Source organism: Oncorhynchus tshawytscha, linkage group LG12 (assembly GCF_018296145.1).
Source record: "Oncorhynchus tshawytscha isolate Ot180627B linkage group LG12, Otsh_v2.0, whole genome shotgun sequence".
Taxonomy (NCBI): Eukaryota; Metazoa; Chordata; class Actinopteri; order Salmoniformes; family Salmonidae; genus Oncorhynchus; species Oncorhynchus tshawytscha.
Window position 1 is genome coordinate 32,842,529 of NC_056440.1, and position 18,746 is coordinate 32,861,274.

Consider the following 18,746-nt stretch of genomic DNA (forward strand, 5'->3'; position numbering starts at 1 on the left):
CCAGCTGCCCACTGCAATGAGGCTTAGAAACACTGTCACTATCGATAAATCCACAATAATTGAGAATTTCAATAAGCATTTTTCTACACCTGGCCATGCTTTCCACCTGGCTACCCCTAACCCGGTCAACAGACCTGCGCTCCCCACAGCAACTCGCCCAAACCTCCCCCACTTCTCCTTCACCCAAATCCAGATAGCTGATGTTCTGAAAGAGCTGCAAAATCTGGACCCCTACAAATCAGCCGGGCTCGACAATCTGGACCCTCTCTTTCTAAAATGATCTGCCGAAATTATTGCAACCCATATTACTAGCCTGTTCAACCTCTCTTTCGTATCGTCTGAGATTCCCATAGATTGGAAAGCTGCCGCAGTCATCTCCCTCTTCAAAGGGGGAGACACTCTAGACCCAAACTGCTACAGACCTATATCTATTCTACCCTGATTTTCTAAGGTCTTTGAAAGCCAAGTTAACAAACAGATTACCGACCATTTCGAATCCCAACGTACCTTCTCCACTACGCAATCTGGTTTCAGAGCTGGTCATGGATGCACCTCAACCATGCTCAATGTCCTAAACGATATCATAACCGCCATCGATAAGAGACATTACTGTGCAGCCATATTCATTGACCTGGCTAAGGCTTTCGACTCTGTCAATCACAACATTCTTCTTGGCAGACTCAACAGCCTTGGTTTCTCAAATGATTGCCTCGCTTGGTTAACCAACTACTTCTCCGCTAGAGTTCAGTATGTCAAATTGGGGGGCCTGTTGTCCGGACCTCTGGCAGTCTCTTTGGGGGTTCCACAGGGTTCAATTCTCGGGCTGACTCTTTTCTCTGTATACATCAATGATGTCGCTCTCGCTGCTGGTGATTCTTTGATCCACCTCTACGCAGACAACACCATTCTGTATACCTCTGGCCCTTCGTTGGACACTGTGTTAAATAACCTCCAGATGAGCTTCAATGCCATACAACTCTCCTTACGTGGCCTCCAACTGCTCTTAAATGCAAGTAAAACTAAATGCATGCCCTTCAACCAATCGCTGCCCGCACCTGCCCGCCCGTCCAGCATCACTACTCTGGACGGTTCTAACTTAGAACATGTGGACAACTACAAATACCTAGGTGTCTGGTTAGACTGTAAACTGTCCTTCCAGACTCACATTAAACATCTCCAATCCAAAATTAAATCTAGAATCGGCTTCCTATTTCGCAACAAAGCATCCTTCACTCATGCTGCCAAACATACCCTCGTAAAACTGACCATCCTACCGATCCTCAACTTCGGCGATGTCATTTACAAAATAGCCTCCAACACTCAAAATTGGATGCAGTCTATCACAGTGCCATCCGTTTTGTCAACAAAGTGTGACGACCCTCCCACTCTGTCTGCCGTATTCTCTCTCTGTTATTTCCTTATTAGGATGCTGGTGGGCGGAGTTGGGAGGGTCGTCAGCTACATGGGAAACACCTGGGCCCGGTGTCTCCCAGGATAAATACACCACTTCCCCATTCATGGAGGAGACTCTCTCCATGCAGACACCTTTATGGATTTTGTTGTGTTTCTTGGTGGTTTTTGGGTTGTTTGCGACAACATCTTTCAACACCCTGCATTATCACATTCATGCATGCAAAACACTCACTTACACTACTGATTACTAATTACACACACCATTGTATATTTTCCTTAGTTGCTTTAGTTAATAAATATATGTTTTGTTACGCCTTATCTCCATGTTGTCTCGCTTTTGTTACGGGCTTTGAGCCGGTTCGTGACAAAAGCCCCATATACTACCACCACTGTGACCTGTATGATCTCGTTGGCTAGCCCTCGCTTCATACTCGTCGCCAAACCCACTGGCTCCAGGTCATCTACAAGTCTCTGCTAGGTAAAGCCCCACCTTATCTCAGCTCACTGGTCACCATAGCAGCACCCACCCGTAGCACGCGCTCCAGCTGGTATATCTCACTGGTCACCCCCAAAGCCAATTCTTCCTTTGGCCGCCTCTCCTTACAGTTCTCTGCTGCCAATGACTGGAACGAACTGCAAAAATCTCTGAAGCTGGAGACTCTTACCTCCCTCACTAGCTTTAAGCACCAGCTGTCAGAGCAGCTCACAGATTACTGCACCTGTACATAGCTCATCTGTAAATAGCCCATCCAATCTACCTCATCCCCATACTGTATTTATGTATCTTGCTCCTTTGCACCCCAGTATCTCAACTTGCACATTCATCTTCTGCACATCTACCATTCTAGTGTTTAATTGCTATATTGTAATTGCTTTGCCACCATGGCCTATTTATTGCCTTACCTCTCTTATCCTACCTCATTTGCACATGCTGTATATAGATTTTTCTACTGTATTATTGATTGTATGTTTGTTTATTCCATGTGTAACTCTGTGTTGTTGTATGTGTCGAACTGCTTTGCTTTATCTTGGCCAGGTCGCAGTTGCAAATGAGAACTTGTTCTCAACTATCCAACCTGGTTAAATAAAGGTGAAATATTTAAAATATATATATATTTTAAACCAGATCTATTGTGTGTTATTCTCCTACATTCCTTCCACATTTCCACAAATTTCAACATGTTTCCTTTCAAATGGTACCACGAATATGCATATCCTTGCTTCAGGGCCTGAGCTACAGGCAGTTGGACCATGCCCCAGGACTACCTGACATGATGACTCCTTGCTGTCCCCAGTCCACCTGGCCATGCTGCTGCTCCAGTTTCAACTTCCACCTGACTGTGCTGCTGCTCCAGTTCAACTGTTCTGCCTTATTATTATTCGACCATGCTGGTCATTTATGAACATTTGAACATCTTGGCCATGTTCTGTTATAATCTCCACCCGGCACAGCCAGAAGAGGACTGGCCACCCCACATAGCCTGGTTCCTCTCTAGGTTTCTTCCTAGGTTTTGGCCTTTCTAGGGAGTTTTTCCTAGCCACCGTGCTTCTACACCTGCATTGCTTGCTGTTTGGGGTTTTAGGCTGGGTTTCTGTACAGCACTTTGAGATATCAGCTGATGTACGAAGGGCTATATAAATAAATTTGATTTGATTTGATTTGAGTTAGATTTGGGTATGTCATTATAGGCAAAAAATTGAAAAAAAGGGCAGATCCTTAAGAGGTTTTAAACAGCGCATTAGTGTTTTTTTTCTGCCCGAGGGCTTACTGACAGATTGCTCCAGTGATTACAACACGTTAAGTATTAAGAGTTTAAGGAGTGTAACACACAAGGTTTCACAATGAGCTGTTGTGTGTGGATTTGGAGCCAGGGAAGCCATGACAGACCATATCCTGGTGTTAGAGAGTAAAATAAGCAGTCTGTTTTCTCTCCACATCTCTGCCCGGGACCACAAAAGATTGTGTATATTTGATTTGGCCACACTTTATTAAACTGATATTAAGAGGGGAGATTTTAGTTAGATTTGAGGCATGCAGTTTCCAAGGATTAAAGGATTTAAATGAATTCAGTAATACCATGCCACCCAGGAGTACTGTACATCTGAAATAGGATTGTAGTTCTGTTGATCCTTGCTAAATGAGTGGAGAGCTTGTCAATTAGCATAACATTTGAAAGGTGAGAGTGGTCACTTTAAAACATGTAAAGGCAATCCAACCTGGTCTAGCACTATCCACACTCTGGCCAGCTGGGGCCCACGATGAGAGGACTGGTTTCTGTTGACTGTGTGAATGTAGTCCCGCAGCTCTTCATTATTAACCATTATACTGTTGCACAGCTATGCCCTGCAATGTGGTTCTGACATTCAAACACTCCTCAATGAACTGTGGAGGTTATGAAGTGTTATTAGAACCAGATCCCACACACATACACGCACCATGCATACATACACATGAATACATAAAGACCGACATGATTTGAAAGAAAGGCAGAAATATAAAAACACACATAGAGAGCTGGGTTCAGGGGTTCAGTGGGCCACCTTCCAGTCTCCTCTGATGACATGCAGGATACCAGTGTCTCTCCCAAAGGAAACTCTGTCTTGTTTTAAGTTTGACTGCAAGTTATTGAGCTCCGTTGACTTAGGTTTCCAAGATTTGTGGTTCAGTTACATGCTGAGATAAAGTAATCACTCACCACTATTATATAGTTCCTGGTACGATTAATATGCACTGCAAAAATATTTTATGTGTGTCAATACAATACACTATGATTACATGTATGAGTGATATCGGGTTCATATTGCTATTCTTTCGACTGCTTTTACATATAAAATATTCTCATTTGACAATGAGAATGAGAATGTGTTCATTTGAACCTGCCTGTATTTTTTAAACAGATGTCCCGAAGAGACTAAAAACCTACAATTCTTACAGAAAAATCACACTTATGGTCGACCATTGACTCAGCACACCCTCATGAGTGTGATTGAAAAAATATACAGTACCAGTCAAAAGTTTAGACACACCTACTCATTCAAGGTTTTTTAAATGTTTTACTATTTTCTACATTGTAGAATAATAGTGAAGACATCAACATTATGAAATAACACATTTGGAATCATGTGTTAACCAAAATGTGTTATACAAATCAAAATATATTTTATATTTGAGATTCTTCAAAGTAGTCTCCCTTTGCCTTGATGACAGCTTTGCACACTCTTGGCATTCTCTCAACAACCAGCTTCATGAGGTAGTCACCTGGAATGCATTTCAATTAAAAGTTAATTTGTGGAATTTCTTTCCTTCTTAATGTGTTTGAGCCAATTAGTTGTGTTGTGACAAGGCAGGGGAGGGGAGGAACACAGAAGGTATTTTGGTAAAAGACCATATTATGGCAAATAAGCAAAGAGAAATGACAGTCCATCATTACTATAAGACATGAGGTCAGTCAATTCGTAAAATGTCAAGAACTTTGAAAGATTCTTCAAGTGCAGCTGCAAAAACCATTAAGTCCTATGATGAAACTGGCTCTCATGGGGACCGCCACAGGAAAGGAAGACTCAGAGTTACCTCTGCTACAGAGCATAAGTTCATTAGAGATACCAGCCTCAGAAATTGTGGCCCAAATAAATGCTTTACAGAGTTCAAGTAACACATCTTAACATCAACTGTTCAGAGGAGGCTGCGTGAATCAGGCCTTCATGGTGGAATTGCTACAAAGAAACCACTACTAAAGGACATCAATAAGAAGAAGAGACTAGATTGGGCCAAGAAACACGAGCAATGGATATTAGACCGGTGGAAATCTGTTCTTTGGTCTGATGAGTCCAAATTTGAGATTTTTGGTACCAACCACCTTGTCTTTGTGAGACGCATAGTAGGTGAACAGATGATCTCCGTATATGTGGTTCCCACCGTGAAGCATGGAGGCGGAGGTGCGATGGTGTGGGGGTGCTTTGCTGGTGACACTGTCTGTGATTTATTTAGAATTCAGGGCACACTTAACCAGCATGACTACCACAGCATACTGCAGCGATACGCCATCCCATCTGGTTTGCGCTTCGTGGGACTATCATCTGTTTTTCAACAGGACGATGACCCAACACACCTCCAGGCTATGTAAGGGCTATTTGACCAAGAAGGAGAGCGATGGAGTGATGAATCAGATGACCTGACCTCCACAATCATCTGACCTCAATTGAGATGGTTTGAGATGAGTTGGATCGCAGAGTGAAGGAAAAGCAGCCAACAAGTGCTCAGCATAAGTTGGAACTCCTTTAAGACTGTTGGAAAAGCATTCCAGGTGAAGCTGGTTGAGAGTGCAAAGCTGTGATCAATCTTAAATATATTTTGATTTGTTTAACACTTTTTTGGTTACTACATATGTTTCATATGTTTCATAGTTTTGATGTCTTCACTATTATTCTACAACGTAAAATGTAGAATGTTGAATGTGTAAGTGTGTCCAAACTTTTGACGGGTACTGTATATAAATGAGTTTGATGACTCTCCTCTTCTGAATCTCACCTCATTGACCTGCTGCTTGTCCAGGTGGAAGATCTGTCCAGAACTTGTGGCAGCGATCTCCTCATAGGCTCTATACCCAGGCTGAGAGCGGTCTCCACAGTCCCCAGTCAGCACAAACACAACCTGGGTGCACACAGAAGACAGCGGTGGATGGTTATTACTACTGAACTTTCATGAGAATACTGTTATCATACATTGCCATGACACTCTAAAAAATGCTGGGTGAAAAACAACTTAATTTGGGTTTTTTGGTAACCCAGTGCTGGGTAAATATTGGACGGAACACATCCTGGGTTATTTTGCCTGAGCTAGTTGGGCTGTGTGATTACCCAAACATGGGTTAATTTAACCATCATTTGGGTATTTATTACCTTCATGCTGGATTGACCTACTAGCTTGGAATTTTTTAACGTAATCCATAGGAATTTTTGGCGGCGTAGGCTCTGACATATCTTATTGACCACCTTGTGATCGTAAATGTAATTCCTGTTCATTATGTTAATTGTATATACTGCAAATGTATAATTGTTGGGCATTTTCCACATTCCTCTAGAATATTATAATAAGGATCTGCCACCTTATTGCACCCCAGCAAAGGGATTTATATAGGCTTTTATTGAACTCGTACACTTCTGTAAGAGACTGTACGTTATTTATAATGAGGTGTGCCTGGAGAAAATTGGACCTCTCTGAAATAAAAATGGATGGCCCTACATTCAGTCAAATATATTTTATTTTGTTGTTTAACACAGCAGCCGCGTATCATCAGGTACTGTAGGCCTATACGCCATTGTAACTTTTTTGTAATGTATAATTTTTTATTCCATGATATTGCTGTTGTAAAATAGATTGGTGTTGACAGTGATTAGGGCATGGGAATATAAGAGCATCTGCTAGGCTGAATTAACAAACTAGGCATGCATAGCTCACCGCATGATCCTCAAACAAAAGACTGGCCAAACTCGTGTATCTGAAAGTGAATTCAAAGGCACTGTAGAATGACTGTATAATCTAATAAGGCATTTTCTGATTCATTATTATTTAATTCTAAGTAATTAATTTAATTTTATACAGCCTTATTGCAACATTTATAGGCATGTTTTTGAAGTGCTGTTGCTGACATGCTGAGTGTTGCTTCCAGCCTGTAGCGTGTCACAAATGCTTCACAATTGATTTCTTAAATGGCAGGCTATAGCCTCGAAATAATAATAATGTAGCCTAAATAATTCACTTCCGTTCCTTCTTAGGCTACCTGGCTTGCTCCTGACTTATTTAGAGTTAGTATGTTGTTTAATAAGAATAACAAAAATAAGGGGTTAAATATGTGTCAAAAAATCTCCTAGATATAGGACAGACACTTCAAAACCTTATTCTTTAAATTATTTTTTTACTGTCTTTTCAGCTGTCACGTTCTGATCTTAGTTCCTTTATTATCAGTTGTCCTGAGTCTGCACAACTCTCCCAGGACCTAGGATCAAGAGAGACGCTCAAGTGCTTTAGTACTATATCTCTTGACACAATGATGAAAATAATCATGGTCTCAAAACCTTCAAGCTGCATACTGGACCCTATTCCAACTAAACTACTGAAAGAGCTGCTTCCTGTTCTTGGCCTTCCTATGTTGAACATAATAAACGTCTCTCTATCCACCGGATGTGTACCGAACTCGCTAAAAGTGGCAGTAATAAAGCCTCTCTTGAAAAAGCCAAACCTTGACCCAGAAAATATAAAAAACCATCGGCCTATATCGGATCTTCCATTCCCCTCAAAAATTTTAGAAAAGGCTGTTGCGCAGCAACTTACTGCCTTCCTGAAGACAAACAATGTATACGAAATGCTTCAGTCTGGTTTTAGACCCCATCATAGCACTGAGACGGCACTTGTGAAGGTGGTAAATTACATTTTAATGGCATCGGACCGAGGCTCTGCATCTGTCCTCGTGCTCCTAGACCTTAGTGCTGCTTTTGATACCATCGATCACCACATTCTTTTGGAGAGATTGGAAACCCAAATTGGTCTACACGGACAAGTTCTGGCCTGGTTTAGATCTTATCTGTCGGAAAGATATCAGTTTGTCTCTGTGAATGGTTTGTCCTCTGACAAATCAACTGTAAATTTCGGTGTTCCTCAAGGTTCCGTTTTGGGACCACTATTGTTTTCACTATATAGTTTACCTCTTGGGGATGTTATTCGAAAACATAATGTTAACTTTCACTGCTATGCGGATGACACACAGCTGTACATTTCAATGAAACATGGTGAAGCCCCAAAATTGCCCTTGCTAGAAGCATGTGTTTCAGACATAAGGAAGTGGATGGCTGCAAACTTTCTACTTTTAAACTCGGACAAAACAGAGATGCTTGTTCTAGGTCCCAAGAAACAAAGAGATCTTCTGTTGAATCTGACAATTAATCTTAATGGTTGTACAGTCGTCTCAAATAAAACTGTGAAGGACCTCGGCGTTACTCTGGACCCTGATCTCTCTTTTGAAGAACATATCAAGACCATTTCAAGGACATCTTTTTCCATCTACGTAACATTGCAAAAATCAGAAACTTTCTGTCCAAAAATGATGCAGAAAAATTAATCCATGCTTTTGTCACTTCTAGGTTAGACTACTGCAATGCTCTACTTTCCGGCTACCCGGATAAAGCACTAAATAAACTTCAGTTGGTGCTAAATACGGCTGCTAGAATCCTGACTAGAACCAAAAAATTTGATCATATTACTCCAGTGCTAGCCTCTCTACACTGGCTTCCTGTCAAAGCAAGGGTTGATTTCAAGGTTTTACTGCTAACCTACAAAGCATTACATGGGCTTGCTCCTACCTATCTCTCTGATTTGGTCCTGCCGTACATACCTACACGTACGCTACGGTCACAAGACGCAGGCCTCCTAATTGTCCCTAGAATTTCTAAGCAAACAGCTGGAGGCAGGGCTTTCTCCTATAGAGCTCCATTTTTATGGAACGGTCTGCCTACCCATGTCAGAGACGCAAACTCGGTCTCAACCTTTAAGTCCTTACTGAAGACTTATCTCTTCAGTGGGTCATATGATTGAGTGTAGCCTGGCCCAGGAGTGGGAAGGTGAACGGAAAGGCTCTGGAGCAACGAACCGCCCTTGCTGTGTCTGCCTGGCCGGTTCCCCTCTTCCCACTGGGATTCTCTGCCTCTAACCCTATTACAGGGGCTGAGTCACTGGCTTACTGGGGCTCTCTCATGCCGTCCCTGGAAGGGGTGCGTCACCTGAGTGGGTTGATTCACTGATGTGGTCGTCCTGTCTGGGTTGGCGCCCCCCCTTGGGTTGTGCCATGGCGGAGATCTTTGTGGGCTATACTCAGCCTTGTCTCAGGATGGTAAGTTGGTGGTTGGAGATATCCCTCTAGTGGTGTGGGGGCTGTGCTTTGGCAAAGTGGGTGGGGTTATGTCCTTCCTGTTTGGCCCTGTCTGGGGGTGTCCTCGGATGGGGCCACAGTGTCTCCTGACCCCTCCTGTCTCAGCCTCCAGTATTTATGCTGCAGTAGTTAATGTGTCGGGGGGCTAGGGTCAGTTTGTTATATCTGGAGTACCTCTCCTGTCCTATTCGGTGTCCTGTGTGAATCTAAGTGTGCGTTCTCTAATTCTCTCTTTCTCTCTCTCTCTCTCGGAGGACCTGAGCCCTAGGACCATGACCCATGACTACCTGACATGATGACTCCTTGCTGTCCCCAGTCCACCTGGCCGTGCTGCTGCTCCAGTTTCAACTGTTCTGCCTTATTATTATTCGACCATGCTGGTCATTTATGAACATTTGAACATCTTGGCCGTGTTCTGTTATAATCTCCACCCGGCACAGCCAGAAGAGGACTGGCCACCCCACATATGCTCTCTCTAATTCTCTCTTTCTTTCTCTCTCTCGGAGGACCTGAGCCCTAGGACCATGCCCCAGGACTACCTGACATGATGACTCCTTGCTGTCCCCAGTCCACCTGACCGTGCTGCTGCTCCAGTTTCAACTGTTCTGCCTTATTATTATACGACCATGCTGGTCATTTATGAACATTTGAACATCTTGTCCATGTTCTGTTATAATCTCCACCCGGCACAGCCAGAAGAGGACTGGCCACCCCACATAGCCTGGTTCCTCTCTAGGTTTCTTCCTAGGTTTTGGCCTTTCTAGGGAGTTTTTCCTAGCCACCGTGCTTCTACACCTGCATTGCTTGCTGTTTGGGGTTTTAGGCTGGGTTTCTGTACAGCACTTTGAGATATCAGCTGATGTATGAAGGGCTATATAAATAAATTTGATTTGATTTGATTTATTATGTCTTTGTGTTAGTTTGGTCAGGGCATGAGTTGGGGTGGGTAGTCTATGTTCTTTTTTCTATGTTGTGTTTATGTGTTTGGCCTGGTATGGTTCTCAATCAGAGGCAGGTGTCGTTTTCCCCATTTTAGATATGGGTGATTGTTTTCTCTTTCGTGTTTTTCGTCACCTTACAGGACTGTTCGTTTGTCGTTTTGTTCAGTGTTCAGTTGTTTTATTAAAAAAATGAACACTTACCACGCTGCGCTTTGGTCCTCCTCTCCTTCCACCAACAACAGCCGTTACATCAGCCATTTATTAATGTGTTATTCAATGCATTTCTATGGGGATAGACTTTTAAAGGTTAAAGAAAACAACCCAACTAAGTGACCCAACGCCTGCAACCTAGCAGTTGGGTCAACCAAACAACCCAGCATTTTCTAGAGTGCAATTATTACCTGTGATTGTCGGAGCTGCACCAGCTGCAGTACGTCCCGTTTGAGGCGGTAGTCTTTGGCTCTGGCGTCAGTGAACACGTAGATAAAGGAGCCTGGTAGGGACACCTCCAGGGCCTTCTTTATGGCTCCTATACTCATCTCTGGACAGTCTCCACCTCCCTGAGAGAAGACAACACACAGACCATTGATCCAACGCCATCACTGAGGGCCTCAATAGGAACAGGAAATGCATCACTATGCATAGTCTAAAGACCTGTGCTGTGTAGCCTAACCATAATCCTATTTAGTTTCGAAACTTATACTGTATTGACTGTAGAGACTATTGGCTTCATATTCTAAGCAGTCTGCATATCTACATATCCTGTATATTCTATATCCTTCCTGGTCTACAGATTGATATAAAGTATGTTAAGCCTATCATATGGAGTCTGGCGGATGTTCTGGCAGAGATGGTATAGCTATAAATTTGTATCAGGCTTTGGTTCTGGTACACACTTGGACAAACAGCTCCTGCAGATCCTGCTGGAACTTCTTTGGGTCAGTGGTGATGGACACAGGGCCAATGTCTAGGAGAAAGCATAATGTGGATGTTATTAACATATAATTAAAAAGCTAACTCAGTTGCACTGAAAAAATGATAGGGTGCTTGATGATCTACTATGAAAACTATAGGTCTTTCCTATTTTTTTTTTTTTTTTTAGCTGTTGGAACATAATCAAAATGGGGAAAGGATGTTGTAGTTGCCACAAAGAGTAATTAAAGTCCTCAGTCATCCTTGATTTCATGATGTCTATCGAAGTCGATGCCTCTCCTTGTTCGGGCGGTGCTCGGCGGTAGACGTCACCGGTCTTCCAGCCACCATTGATCCATTTTTCATTTTCCATTGGTTTTGTCTTGTCTCTCTACACACCTGGTTCCAATCCCATTCATTACCTGTTGTGTATTTCACCCTCTGTTTCCCCTCATGTCCTTGTCAGAGATGGTTTGTTTTTTCATGTTCGTGAAGGTTGTATTGGTGCGCGATGGGTCCTCGTACCCACTTTGCTTTTATTATGTACTACGGTTTTGGAGCTGTGTTTTTGTTAAGTTATTAAACTACTCCATCGATACCAAGTTTGATTCTCCTGCGCCTGACTACCCTGCCATCCATACACACAACGTGACAGAAACTCTGACCGATATATGAAGTCAGCAGGAGAAGGTACCCTGGCCATGGAGATGGAGGAGCGCGTCCAGGAGCATACGGAGAAACTTTACCATCTAAGTGCCGCCATGGATCGTGTTGTCCAGAATATGGACCGCTGCCTCCACCAGCACAACAGGGGTCTATCCTGAGCGCCCCTTTCCCGCCTGAACCCAGTGGGATCCGTCTATCCGTGCCACAGGGGTACGACGGAATTGCTGCCAACTGCCAGGGTTTACGGTCCACCCTGGAGTGGGCCAGCTCCGTGTGTGGAGAGGGAGATACAGCGATGGAACATTTTGAGGAGTTCACCCGCCGTTTCCATCCACCCGAGGGCAGATCGGCAGGTGAGCACCTCACCTCCATCTGAGGCGGGACACGAGGAGCGCCCAGGAGTTTGCCCCGGAGTTTGGGACCTTGGCTGCCAGCGCTGGATGGAGCAACAGGGCCCCAATCGACCATTACCGCTGTAGTCTACGCGAGGACGTCCGTCGGGAGCTGGCCTGCAGAGACACCACCCTCCCCTTCAACCAGCTGGTGGACCTGTCCATCCGGCTGGACAACCTGCCGGCTACTCGCGGACGTCCAGATCTGGGTCTGGTTGTTCCATCCTCCCGCACCCCATCTCCGATACCCATGGAGCTGGGAGGGACGGTGCGCAGGGAGACCGGAGTGGGTTCCCGCTCATGCACTATATGTGGTCGCAGGGGTTACACTGCTGGTCGGTGCCGGTTTGGTTCCTCTGGGAATCAAGGCAGCAAGCAGGGCGCTCTGGCGTCACCCCAGGTGAGTAGGCACCATTCTCACCCAGAGCCCTCTGTTGCACATATGTTTGTCTGTCACTTTTCCCGATTTTTTTTTCTCTCCCCGCGTTCCTAGCATAAGGCACTAGTAGATTCAGGCACGGCTAGGAATTTCATTAATAAAGTGTTAGCTCATAGTTTAGGGATCCCCATTGTTCCCGTGGATGTGCCCTTCCCCGTTCACTCCTTAGATAGTCAACCATTAGGTGTCAGGGTTTATCAGGGAAGCCACCGCTCCTTTGAGTATGGTGACGTAAGGGGGGTCCCACAGCCGATTTGGCTCTCACCTTCTGTAAAAAGAAGGCACCTCAATTACCACCCCATTGACGGAGGGATTGTGCGATAAATCTCCTGGTGGACGCTGCGCTTCCCAGGAGTTGTGTGTATCCTCTGTCGCAAGCGGAGACGGTGACTATGGAGACCTATGTCTCTGAATCCCTGCGTCAGGGGTACATTCAGTCCTCCATTTCACCCGTCTCCTCGAGTTTCTTTTTTGTGAAGAAGGATGGAGGTTTGCGCCCGTGCATTGATTATCGAGGTCTCAATCAAATCACGGTGCGGTACAGTTACCCGCTACCTCTTATCGCCACGGTGATTGAGTCAATGCACGGGGGCGCTTCTTCACTAAACTGGATCTCAGGAGTGCGTACAACCTGGTGCGTATACGGGAGGGAGACGAGTGGACGACGACATTTAGTACCACCTCGGGGCATTATGAGTACCTCGACATGCTGTATGGGTTGATGAATGCTACATTAGTTTTCCTATCCTTTGTAGATTAGATTTTCATAGACCTGCACGGGCAGGGTGTAGTGGTGTATATCGATGACATTCTGATATACTCCGATACACGCGCCGAGCATGTGTCCCTGGTGCGCAGAGTGCTTGGTCGCCTGTTGGAGCATGACCTGTACGTCAAGGCTGAGAAATGCCTGTTCTTCCAACAGTCTGTCTCCTTCCTAGGGCATCATATTTCCATGTCAGGAGTAGAGATGGAGAGTGACCACATTGCAGCCGTGCGTAATTGGCCGACTCCCACCACGGTGAAGGAGGTGCAGCGATTCTTAGGGTTTATCAACTACTCCCGGAGGTTTTATCCGGGGCCGGTGTGCTTGCAGTGGTCAGCTGAGGCGAACGGGGCTTTTAGGCATCTGAAGGCTCTGTTTACCTCGGCTCCTGTGTTGGCTCATCCGGATCCCTCTTTGCCATTCATAGTGGAGGTGGACGCGTCCGAGGCTGGGATAGGAGCTGTACTCTCTCAGCGCTCAGGTACGCCACCAAAGCTCCGCCCCTGTGCCTTCTTCTCTAAGGAGCTCAGCTCGGCGGAACGAAACTATGATGTGGGGGACCGGGAGTTGTTAGCTGTCATCAGGGCTTTGAAGGCGTGGAGACATTGGCTTGAGGGGGCTAAACACCCTTTTCTCAATTGGACTGACCACCGCAATCTGGAGTACATCCGGGAGGCGAGGAGACTGAATCCTCGCCAGGCAAGGTGGGCCATGTTTTTCACCCGTTTTGTGTTTACCCTCTCTTACAGACCAGGCTCCCAGAACGTTAAGGCAGACGAGCTGTCTCGGCTGTATGACAGAGTAGCGGACCTTGGATCTCACTCCCATACTCCCAGCCTCTTGTTTGGTGGCTCCGGTAGTGTGGGAGCTGGACACGGACATTGAGCGGGCGTCACGTGCAGAGCCCGCTCCACCTCAGTGTCCAGCTGGGCGTCTGTACGTTCCGTCTGCTGTCCGCGACCGGCTGTTCTATTGGGCCCACCCGTTACCCTCCTCTGGTCATCCTGGGATTGGTCGGATGGTGCACTGTCTTAGTGGGAGGTACTGGTGGCCCACTTTAAGGACGTGAGGGTTTATGTTTCCTCCTGCTCAGTGTGAGCCCAGCGCAAGGCTCCTAGACACCTGCCCAGAGGTAAGTTACAACTCTTACCTGTTCCACAACGGCCTTGGTCGCACCTGTCGGTGGATTTCTGAACCGATATTCCACCTTCACAGGGTAACACCACGATCCTGGTCATTGTGGATCGTTTCCCTAAGTCCTGTTGTCTCCTCCCTTTGCCCGGTCTCACTACGGCCCTACAAACTGCAGAGGCCCTGTTTACACACGTCTTCCGGCACTATGGGGTGCCTGAGGATATTTTGTCTGATCGGGGTCCTCAGTTCAGGTCAAGGGTCTGGAAGGCGTTCATGGAACGTCTGGGGTCTCGGTCTCGGTCAGCCTTACCTAAGGTTTTCACCCCGAGAGTAATGGGCAGGTGGAGAGTTAAGCAGGATGTGGGTAGGTTTCTGAGGTCCTATTGCCAGGATCGGGTAGAGATGGCCCAGAACTTGCTCAGCCACTCCTCCACTAATCTTTCTCCCTTTCAATGTGTATTAGGTTATCAGCCGGTTCTGGCTCCTTGGCATCAAAGTCAGACCGAGGCTCCTGCGGTGGACGATTGGTTCCGGCGTGCGGAGGAAACATGGGACACCGTCCACCTTCAGCGAGCCGTACTGAGCCAGAAAGTTGGCGCAGACCGTCACCACAGTTAGGCCCCGGTGTTCACACCGAGGGACAGGGTCTGGCTCTCGACCCGAAACCTGCCCCTCCGCCTGCTCTGCCGGAAGCTGGGTCTGCGGTTTGTGGGTTCGTTTAAAGTCCCGAGGAGAGTGAACGAGGTATGTTATAGGTTACAGCTTCCCCCCAATTACCGCATTAACACCTCCGTTCCATGTGTCTCTCCTCAGGCCGGTGGTGACTGGCCCACTCCAGGAGGCTGAGGTACAGGAGGTTCCTCCGCCACCTCTGGACATCGAGGGGGTCCCGGCGTACTCCGTTCGATCCATCCTGGATTCGAGACATCGGGCGAGGGGCCTTCAGTACCTCGTGGACTGGAGGGGTATGGTCCGGAGGAGAGATGCTGGGTTCCGGTGGAGGACGTGTTAGATCCTTCCCTGCTGCGAGAGTTCCACCGTCTCCATCCAGATCACCCTGTGCCTCGTCCTCCGGGTCGTCCCCGAGGTCGGTGTCGACACGCTGCTGGAGCCGCGAGTCGGGGGCGGGGTACTGTCACGACTTCTGCGAAGTCGATGCCTCTCTTTGTTCGGGCGGTGCTCGGCGGTTGACGTCACCGGTCTTCTAGCCATCATTGATCCATTTTTCATTTTCCATTGGTTTTGTCTATCTCCATACACACCTGGTTCCAATCCCATTCATTACCTGTTGTGTATTTAACCCTCTGTTTCCCCTTGTCAGAGATGGTTTGTTTTTTCATGTTCGTGAAGGTTGTATTCGTACGTGATGGGTCCTCGTACCCACTTTGCTTTTATGTACTCTGGTTTTGGAGCTGTGTTTTTGTTACGTTATTAAACTACTGCATTGATACCAAGTTCGATTCTCCTGCTCCTGACTTCCCTGCCACCTATACACACGACATGACATTTGCATAGGGTCAGTGCAAGATAGAACCATTGCAGATAGTTTGGGTACCATTAATTTACTATAGGCACTGGCTATTTAACAGTTTTATGGCTTGGGGGTAGAAGCTGTCTCAAAGCCTGTTGGTCTGAGGCAATGCTCAGGTACCATTTGCCGGATGGTAGCAGAGTGAACAGTCTATGGCTTTGGTGGCTGGAGTTTTAGGAAATGTTTCGAGCCTTAAGGTCCTGGATGGCAGGGAGCCCAGTAATGTATTGGGCTGTCTGCACCAGCCTCTGAAGCGCTTTGCTGTCAAGGGCGATGCATTTGCCATACCAAACAGGGATGCAACCAGTCAAGATGCTCTTGATGGTGCAGCTATAGAACTTTTTGAGGATCTGAGGGCCTATGCCAGAAATAATGTCTAGTCCCCTAAATCATTACTGGTGGACAATTAAGTATCACATACAGTACATGCTAGATGCTATATTTTAAACTAGGTGGTTTGAGCCCTGAATGCTGATTGGCTGAAAGCCAAGGTATACCAAAACTGAATTTAAGTTTATAACAGCAATAAGGTACCCCATTGCTGGGGGGTGTGGCCATATACCACACCCTCTTGTGTCTTATTGCTTAAATATAGCATGTCTGTGGTGGTATTGTGCCATCTTCAAAATGCCCATGATAACGGAGTAATCATTAGTTGTGTTTAGTGCTGAAGTCGGCACTCTCTGTGACCTGAGCCCCTCTCGTACTGCAGTGGACCCCAACGTGACTAATAACAGCCTGCTAAGATCTGACACTTATTTGGAATCCTTCAGGGGCTGGTCGATGGAGCAGTAAACATTAATCAACACACAGAGAATATATTGTCTGTCATATAGAATATGTCCAGTTCACTCTGTGAGGGAGAGGCCCGTAGATTGGGTTAGGGGCAGTGTGGGTGTTTGTGTGTGTGTGTGTGTGCTTCAAGCTTTGCCAACACATTGCTTACCAAATATAACTTTTAGACATTGATAATACATGGACATGTCAGACTGCCAGACTACCTGGTGAGTATTTATTGATCCCTCTCTCCGCCACTATCATTTTTTGTCAGGCTTTTTAAGGCTTTGTCCCCACTTCAGTCATAAGAGCCCATACAACATAGACACTGTCATGCCTCTTTGTCACCCTGTTTCTTTGCAATCTTAGGAGGCTTACAAAGTCCCCAAGGGCACACTAAATTAGACACAGATCAAATGTGTGGCGTTAGTGTAGCTAGCCGAGCACACCATCCCCTTCTCAGCATCCAGCCCTTTCACCCAGGGTTGGTTACTGGGGCTGGTAGGCTTTCCGGAGGGGTGGATGGGGGTGATTGGGGTAATTACACACCAGAAGACAGCATATGCTTCTCATCTGGGCTCAAACACCCTCCCCCATTAGGACACTCTTTTTTGTTTCAAGCTTCAGCTTTCCCATAGAGGTTGAGTGGAAGAGGGGCGCCTATACTTGTATTTGTGGCCAAAGCATAAATAAATAAATAAACAGTTTTAAAAACCCACCTTAAATTTGTATCTCAAACAGAAGTGTTAAAAATGCTTTCTATTTCCTCATAGAGGATTATGTCATCCTCCTGAAGAAGTTGAGCTGGCCCATCACTCCTATTGTAATTATGTCATATTTCATAGAAATCTGGAAACACTGGACAGTTCCTTTAATGTTTGATCTGATTGAGGCCTTATTGTTTAATGTCAATTGTTTAATGTAAATGATGTAGGCCTATTGTCATTTGTCTTTTTCAAAAATGCTAAATATCTTACTCTTGTAAGAAATAATTAGGGTTATGAAACATTTCATTTTATTTTTTTATTTTTTACCTGGGTCATGAAATGGCACGAGGACAAAGTTTTTGATGGGTCTTGTCCTCCGGTTGAGGGTCTTTTCCAGGATCCGAGAGGCACCATCTATCACCTGTTTGAGGTCGTCATACATTGAGCCAGTAACATCGAACACAAATGCCAGGGTTGAAGCGCTGTCACTGTCCATGGAATCAAAGTGCTCCTGGCCACCCTCATCTCGCGGGTCGGTCAGGACTTTGTGCCCGCAAATAAAGAGCGCCAAGACAAGGCACTTCAACATAATAGCGGTCATTCTCAATTTACTGCATCTGTGTTTGATTTCATAAACGTAACAAACCAGTTAAAACATTAACACATTAAAACAAAAAACGTTTTGGCGCATCCCCCCCAAAAAATGTATCTAGAGAAATCGAATTATTGCCAAAGAACCAAACTAAAAAATCTTTGAAAAATGTTGTTCCTCAACTGAAATAGCCTACATGTAGATCTAGACTAGATGGTGTAGCACGTTATTTCGTCCCGAGTAACATCCATGCACAAAAGTTTGGACGGATTGAAGAAAGCAGCTCCCCTGGAGAAATGGTAGTGTATGCTGAGCGCTCGGAACGGGGGCAGGGATGGGTGTTAAAAGGGTCCTGAGTAGGAACAAGCATATTTTTTTTGTGTAACTTGACCCGGCTATCACTTCCAGCCCAACCCCGTCCACATTCTCCTGGCGGGGTACTCATGGCTGGATCCGGTCAACCTTATGTCAAGCTAGAGTTGCAATTGTGCTCAACTTTTAAGCAATTTTACAGTGGAGAAGAATTGTTTTTACGACTCAGCATTGGCGAAATG

The 18,746-nt window shown here is 45.7% G+C and overlaps 1 protein-coding gene across 1 annotated transcript in view; it reads right to left on the reverse strand.

Moving 5' to 3' along the window:
* The window catches only part of LOC112264089 (hemicentin-1), an 81,148-nt gene extending 62,676 nt beyond the window's left edge, over positions 1-18,472 (reverse strand). Inside the window, exons 1-4 of the mRNA XM_042331094.1 lie at positions 17,928-18,472; positions 11,173-11,243; positions 10,678-10,836; positions 5,942-6,064 (exon numbers count right to left, since the gene is read on the reverse strand). Of these exons, the coding sequence (XP_042187028.1) occupies positions 5,942-6,064; positions 10,678-10,836; positions 11,173-11,243; positions 17,928-18,201 (627 nt within the window). The 5' untranslated portion in view covers positions 18,202-18,472. The remainder of the gene's footprint in view (positions 1-5,941; positions 6,065-10,677; positions 10,837-11,172; positions 11,244-17,927) is intronic.
* Positions 18,473-18,746: the final 274 nt, after the last annotated feature.